Genomic DNA, 8,503 nt, shown 5'->3' with positions numbered 1-8,503 from the left:
GAGTGGCGCCTACTGAGAATACATGTGTTCATCAACTTAAATAGGCATAGAATTTAAATTGAGCCTCTAAGTTAAATTGGTCTTATTGGGCTGCTTAATATAACATTTTTCTATGATATGAACACTTGAGTTTCTACCTAACTTCATGTACTTTTAGTTAATTAATGCCACAACAAATCACAATATGAGTTTGTTAGAATTTTCTATAGTCGAATTCCACTTTGCACGAATCTATTTCTATTTCGAAATTTTTGAATTTTAAGTTCACTAGAAATTTCTTACTCACTTTTGCTCCGACAGATTTGTAAAAACAAAGTTACTTTCAAATTTTACTTTTCTTTTGTAATGGTGATAGGAGAAGGGGTTAGTATTTCACAAATATGATCGAGCAAGAATAAACTAGCCCCTATTTTTTGGGAAAGAAAAAGGGTAAAACGACACTGCAAAGCAAAACGGTAGCTATGTGTTTTCAATATCATAAATTAGAGCGAAAACATCTTTCAAACTTTGTTCCTGTCTCATTCGAAAACAAGTACACATTTTCATGATGTTCTTTCTTCATCTTTTTCTCTTGTTGCTTCCTTCTCATAAATCCACCACATTTTTGCTCCATTCTCTCACATTTCCCTCTTCAGATTCTCACATTTTTCTATTAGGCTAAATGGGGAGGTTCAAGCCTCAAGCTTTGTTGCAACAAAGCAAAAGAAAGAAGGGACCTTATCACATGAATCCAATGCCTTTGATGTTTTACTTTTTGATTCTTGTCATATTTGTGTTTTTCCTCTTTGCTACATTCAGATACTGGTCCATTCGACTCGAGAAGAACCAGGCATCAGTCTTTGAGGTATAGATATTCATTAATTGTACTAATGATTTATAGATTTCTTACCGAGACTACTTTTCTGTAGGATGAAAATCTTTCTGTGGAATCCAAGAAATCTGATCTACCTGGATATGCTGTATGTTCAATTGATTTTTTGGCGATGTTTAGAATGCTCAACAATTGAAATTAGTTTTTTAGAATTCTATCTCATAAAATGGCTACTCAATGTTACAGGTTTTTAGAACATCTAAAGGTTCTATAATAATGGAACTTTACAAGGAAAGTGTTCCTGAAGTTGTTGATGAATTCATTGATTTATGGTGAGTACTTCTATGTCTTCAGGGTTTTTGAAGACTCTCCGTAGATAAATCTCGGTTTAACAATGACAAAACAATTAAATGTCATATTTAACTACGGTTTAAACAGACAATTTTTTTATGATATTTTATTTAACTGCGATTTAATAAGATATGTGTGGTAATTTGTCTTTCATTCCCTAAAAAACCGGCTGTGTAAAAGTAAACTTTCATCCTTAACTATAATTCTTTTTTCAGTCAAAAGGGACACTTCAAGGGGATGCTTTTCCACCAAGTAATTAAGCACTATGTTATTCAAGCAAGTCATAACAAAGGGACAGGATCTACAGATGATTGGAACATGAGAGGGAAGAAATATACAAGGTTTTTCTTATTCTTTGTTTTCACAATTCAATATTTATGATATCCTTAGACCATTATACCGATGATCTACCTAAGAATCGCGTAGTTTTTTCTAATCGTACTAAATATCGTGACGATTAACTATAGTATGAAACACGAAGCGTTCATGCTTGGAACTTCCAAGGGCAAATACATCAACAAAGGATTTGATATTTTCATCACGACGGCACCAATACCCGATCTAAACGAGAAACTTATTATTTTCGGTCGGGTCGTAAAGGGAGAGGATGTAGTTCAGGTAACTGAATTTTCTTGTGCTTGCAAACTTTTTGTTGAAAATTAATATTGTGTTATATGATTACATGATATTGATAGTTTTCATTTCACAATCAATCCTATGCAGGAAATTGAAGAAGTGGATACTGATGAACATTATCAACCAAAACTTTCTATTGGCATAATTGATGTAGATCTTAGACAAATGATGTGAAAGATCTCTATCTGAATCAATAGCTCAACAACTCATAATTCTTTTAATCATGTACCTTGTGTTTTTTCAATTTATAGCCATTTTAGGTATATGCCGAAAATGATTGGCTTTGTAATCTATTTTTGTAATTCTTTAATGAGGCTGAATTCACATTTTTCATTTAAAATAAAATAAAAATGTATTTCCTCTTTTTCTAGTTATAAGAGTCACTTTTTTTCTATATACAGTATATTGTATCTTTTTAACATTTTTTTTAAATTTTACATACACTATTGACTACTTTTCGATCTTACCTCTATTAAATTTATACTATTTGACAAATACATAACTTTATACATTATTATTATTGTATAAAAAATATATAAAAAAAGTCTAACACTCTCTTTTATAAATTGAATATTCGGTGCATGTAACTTCTTATACTATTCAAATTAAGAAAAATTACAATGGAAAAAAATTTCTTAAAAAAGTTTAAAATTGTTAGTGTATTTAATATTGAATTCCAACATATAACTTCTAATTAAATTGAAATTGAAAGAGATCCTTACGATGACATCCAATGTTATCATTTAGATTAACATCCTTCTTAAATTTTAATTATATAAATATTTTAGTCATCGGAGGGGTAATAGTTAATATAAAGCGCAAGATATTTTCAATTGATAGATAAAAAGATTAGTTTAAATATGTGGTGATATGGGTAGGGTGACTTCATGGAAGGTTATTTGAAGTGTGCTTGAATTATTTGTTAGGCTTAGACCAAATTAGTTAGAGCCAATGCGAAGAACTTCTTTTTGGGAAATAGTCTTCCCATTCTATTTTATGGGATGTGTAATATCCCAATTTTTAATAACAGGAGTATTTTTTATTTCTTTTTAAACAAATGTCTTTTAAAAATTATTAAAATCAATGTAAAAGCTTTTATGTCTAAACTTTTTTCCATAACTAGGATAAGAGAAATACCTAAGATTATAAAATAATTTGACCATCTGAATATATCTTCATACAAAGTATTTGACATCAAGTAAAGGTTAATACCAATTACACAGGTTAGGATTATACTTTAACAACATAATTAAAATACCATTCGTAGACAACACTATCAAACATAATTTTAAGTAGATTTTGAACTCTAAGTTAAAGATGACTTAATACCAATGACTCGCTATGACATTATGCCTCGATGATTTCGATCGTCAAAGACATTCACGTCTTCTAAATCTTTAGAACATAATGATACCCTAAAAATCACAACTACTAACAATCTTGGGCATTCAGCCCATTCCACAATAATAGTATAAGGTTACGATCTAAAAATAGTATATATGAAACACTACACACATGCAAGTACAATATATATATATATATATATATATATATATATATATATATATATATATATATATATATATATATATATATATATATATATTCACGTCATCTATTTCAACACATTTGGCAATCCACAAACAGCCTAATGTAGACTTTACAGGTGTGATACACCCACTTAGCAATATCACATGCATATGATTCTAGAATTAAGCGCTCCGCAAAGTGTCGTATGCACCTCTTACTAATTTTTGTGGTCAATATGACACACAATGAGGCACCTCCGCTTGATGACTAATCCACCTGACTAGCATCGAATCAATAAATCCCGTAGGATTAAGGTGGATTCATTTCCGATAATCACACCACGTGAAGTCCCATCTGACTAACACGTACTATGAGATGCATGAACATATATATGTATCACAACATAAGTATTTAATGGTGCAACCGACATATCTTGTGTAACCCACCTGGCATACACATACCACATATATGCAAATGCATCATAATCATTTCTCACTAGTCAATTCATATATTTATTCAAAATCATATGAAAGCACATTCACAAATTTAGCATCATAGCGTAAACACGCATCCCCGCCTGGGCACATCAGCATTGCATGTCCCCAACTAGGCATACAAGCATTACAAAACCTCAACTGAGTACACAAGTGTGGTTTATCTTCAACTAGACACACAATAATTACAAATCCCTAATTGGGAACACAAGCATCAAACATCCTTAACTGGGCAAACAAGCATCAAACATCCCCAAACTGGGAACACATACACCATGCATCCTCAAATGGGCAAACAAGCATCAAAGATCCCTAATTGGGCACACAATCATCACACATCCTTAACTAGGAAAATAAGCATCAAACATCCCCAATTGGGCACACAATCATCATACATCTTCATCTGGGCACACAAGCATCACACAACTTCCCTATGAGGCGCACAAACATTGCAAAATCCCAATAAAATATTTCCCTTACCTTTGCAAGCTTCCAACACATTCATCTTATGTTACGCATCTCACACCCCAATTTTGATCCTGAATCATCGAATCGATACGTTTATCATAACATTCGCATCATTTACATAGCATAACATTCATTTCATCTTGCATAATGCCTAAAATATCGACCACAACAAACTTTTGGTTTTACTAACAGATCGGTTGAATCATTTCTCAAATGTATGTTAAATTAGCGGGCGAAAAACTTTGAGATCAAGCTTACAAGCGTCAGTTTTATTAATCTATGGCTCACTTAGTTTAACTTGGCGTGCTCATTTTGTTTTTTTTATTCTTTTTGCGGTCACATTTTGATCAGCTTGAGCCTTTTCAACTGGGCATTTTTTACTTCAAAATCTAATCAAAACCTGTCTGTTTTCCAGAGGTTTATTTCGCGTTGATCATTTTAGTGCATTAATTTTAATTTTTCGAGAATTTTTGTGCCCAACTTTCATTCTTTTTTACTCCTTTTACTTTTATTTTCTTTGTCAAAATGTTTGTAATAGTTAAATAAGTTTTCTATGTTTTTGTTTTGATTCATTTTCAATTATTTAGAATAATTTAATTTTATTTCGATTTTGTTTTTGATATTCATTTTGTCACTAAACAATAGTCTAATAGGGTATTTTTGGTTCTTTTTTTAAAATTAAGTAACCCTAGTATTCTCGTATATATATTATTTATGTTTCTGAAGATGGAGGACTAACCGAAACCATGCAACACTTTTCCTCTAGGGGATTGTTGAATTTCAAAAAAAAAATTGAGAGAAGGGGCGGATATCTGAAAAAAGAGGGAGCGATTTTTTCAAATTTTTCTTCTTTTTCTTCCATCAGCAAAGGACGCATCGGCTCCCTCTATTATTCCTCAACTTATTTTTTTCACATCCGCTACAATTTATCCTTCGTCGCCAACCATCCAACATCAACACCTCTAAACACCACGACTCTCCTCCCTACAAATCCATTTCTGCATTGTAAACACCATTACAAAGACCGGACCACCTTGTTCCTCACCCACCACCATACACGGTCGTGAGCCACCTCTCTCACTCATTTCATCTTTTCCCTCCATCAGTCAGTACACTTCCTTGATCTCCATCATTGTTCTTCATTTGTCCGCCTCACACCATTGCCATGAAAACCACCCACGAAAAGCTCTCACGTTCTTTCTCATTCACTCTGTGTAAACTCCGCCCTCACTGTATTGTTCGACAAACCAACCGTCAAACGAAACTCACTTAAAATCGTCTGAAGAACTCCACCTAACCGTTGTCATGTATGCTCATTCCAACAAGCTCAAACTCATCTTCAATAACTCAATGTTTGACAGTTATAAATTATCCATTGTTTCAACGTTTTCGACTCAATAACACCTTTCTCGCGTCACATAACAACTCGGATAACAGCAATGTTTTCAACAACAGCAGCAACCGATAACTTTGAGCTTTGTTTCTGACAAGACAACAACAACAGTAACTTGTATTTTTTTTTCGTATGTTTTTTTCTTGTATTATTCATTCCGATTTTTGTTTGGTTTTGTTTGTTTCTATTTCGTGTTTCCGGTATCGGTTCATTGCGTTTGGTTGGCTTTTTCGATTTCATTTATGTTTGAGATGTTGTAATATTGATGTAACACTGTTGAAAATAGTCAAAATATATATTGTTTGGGTGTTGTTGTTGTTGTTTTGTTGTGTTTAAATATGGTAAATCTGTGGAATCGACATCATTGATATGTCATTATGTCGTTGGTTTTTCATTTGATATATTAATAACATATCTCTTTTCGCTTGTGTTTGCGTTGCAGCATTGCATTTTGCCTGTGTTAGAACAATATTTTGATTCTCCAATGTATCTCTTAATTTTGATGATAACAAAGAATGAAACAATTTGTTACCCTAATAGTTTTCTTAAGTGTGCAGGATTCTAAGTTGAAATGACTATGATAAGTTACCTTCGAATTCTTAAGAAACTAATATTTGGCATCTGAAGTAGTCCAGAAGCGTTGACCCAACACAAAGAGAAATAACATATGACTCTGAACAGAATGCATCTAAGGAACAATCACCTAAAGAATCTGACTCTGAAGTTCAGGCTATGATGATATGATTTTGAGAACTTTATTTAAAGACTCTTCAAAGAGATATTTGAAGACTCTATCTTAAGATTCTTGAAAGATATATCTGAAGACTCTGATCATGCTCACCTCACTCTGACACATGCTCAGAAACACGCCATCATATGTCCCCTGGTCAGAAACTTAAGCCGGAAGCATTCAAAATGTAGTACAATCCTTTTAAGGAAACATTTGATTATACTCCTAGTCTACTATGGAAAGGACAAGGAATTTATTACATTTGACTCCCACAGCTGGCACGAAATCTTTATTGATTCCTCCCAACGGTATTATCTCAAGTGCTATATAAGGGTCTCTTTACAACTTGCCAATATTAGAGTTGTTGCTCAATATTGTGTGATTATCTTTCACTGTTCTTAAATTATGTGATTATCTTTCACTGTTCTTAAATTGTTGCTCAAGAAAAAGTTTCCATACAAGAGTTGTTGCTCAATATTGTGTGATTATCTTTCACTGTTCTTAAATTGTTGCTCAAGAAAAAGTTTCCATACAAGAGTTGTTGCTCAATATTGTGTGATTATCTTTCACTGTTCTTAAATTATGTCTATCCTTCTTATCTAGAAGCATCTAGCGAAACACTTTGTAATTCTTGTAATTGTTTTTGATTCCTTAAGTGACTTGTTTAGGTTTGTAGACTTGAGAGGACTAATAAGTTGTTGAACCCTTAGACGAACATTGCAATCTATTGAGATTAGTGGATTAAGTCCTTATGGAAGGTGAAATCACCTTGGTCGGTTGGAATGGAGTAACTTTGATTTTCAAGCGAACCATGATAAATCGTTTGTGTTGTTATTATTTCTTCTTTGCGTGTGTTGTTGCGAAAATATTTTAATTTCTGTGAAAACAATTCAAACCCCCCTTTCTTGTTTTTCCCTGCCTTTAATTGGTATCAGAGCTTCGACTATGTTATTAATTTTTGAATCAAACACTTAACCGTGTAGATAGACCTAGGGTGAGAAAAATTTCATGGCTAACACAAATGAAAGAGATAGCTACAACGTAAAACCTCTTGTTTTTATGGAGAAAAATTTGAATACTGGAAGGACAAAATTGAGAGTTTCTTCCTAGGCTACGATGTTGATCTCTGGAATATGGTTACAAATGATTATGAGCTACCCATCTCTGCAATTGGTATTCCTATTCCAAGATGCAGAATCAGAAGCGTGATTTCAATAATCACCATAAAGCTAGAACCATTATGTTAAACGTTATTTCCTACAACGAGTACGAGTATATAACCAACAGGGAAACAACCAAAGATATTTTTGACTCCTTGAAAATGATGCACGAAGGCAACAACAAAGTTAAAGAGACTAAGGTTTTGGCCTTAATCCAAAAGTATGAAGCCTTCAGAATGGAAGATGATGAAGTTGTTGAATTGATGTTATCAAGGTTCCAAACCTTGGTTGAAGGACTCAATGTTATGGACAAAGGATATACTACAATGGATCACGTCAAGAAGATAATCAGAAGTCTTCCCAAGAAGTGGAGACATGTGGTTACGGCTTTGAAGTTGTCCAAGAATCTGAACAACATAAGTGTTAAAGAGCTTATCAGCTCTCTCAGAAGTCATGAAATAGAGCTAGAAGAAGATGAACCTCAGGAGAAGAGAAAATTTGTTTCTCTAAAGTCAAGATGAGAAAGAAGAAGGCCATAAAGGAACAAAGCCTATCAAGCTGAAGAGGAAGAAGCTGATGACTCTGGAGAAAGAGACAGAATAACTTCAAAAGGCCCAAAAAGAAGGGAGACCGTCCATATTCAACCACCAGAGGCAGACCCAACAAGGAAGTAACGTGTTATGAGTGTAAAGAGCCTGGACACTACATAAATGATTGTCCAAAGCTAAAGAAGGATAGTGTAACACCTCAAAATTTGCCCTCCTCTCTTGGGACTAGCTTAACATATTGCATTGCATTTATTAGGTCATTAGGAATTGCATATTTGCATATCATGTGGCAACATAAGCAAGTCATCCTCCTAAGTCTTGGTCAGAAGATAAGAGAGGTTAAGATGCAAGCTGAGGGTTTCATTGAATTGATCATTAATCA

At 33.3% G+C, this 8,503-nt stretch overlaps 1 protein-coding gene across 1 annotated transcript; it reads left to right on the top strand.

The window, feature by feature from the left end:
* The first annotated feature begins 571 nt into the window (after positions 1–571).
* Positions 572–2,168, top strand: LOC127092314 (peptidyl-prolyl cis-trans isomerase CYP21-4). Its single transcript, XM_051031155.1, has 6 exons — positions 572–844; positions 909–959; positions 1,058–1,143; positions 1,378–1,503; positions 1,630–1,780; positions 1,886–2,168. Exons 1-6 carry the CDS (start codon positions 662–664, stop codon positions 1,970–1,972), a joined length of 684 nt encoding a protein of 227 aa, XP_050887112.1. The 5' UTR covers positions 572–661; the 3' UTR covers positions 1,973–2,168.
* Positions 2,169–8,503: the final 6,335 nt, after the last annotated feature.

This window comes from Lathyrus oleraceus, chromosome 6, assembly GCF_024323335.1.
Source record: "Lathyrus oleraceus cultivar Zhongwan6 chromosome 6, CAAS_Psat_ZW6_1.0, whole genome shotgun sequence".
In the NCBI taxonomy this organism is placed as follows: domain Eukaryota; kingdom Viridiplantae; phylum Streptophyta; class Magnoliopsida; order Fabales; family Fabaceae; genus Lathyrus; species Lathyrus oleraceus.
Note: the sequence above shows the minus strand (reverse complement) of the source record. Positions and strands in the feature narration are given on the sequence as shown.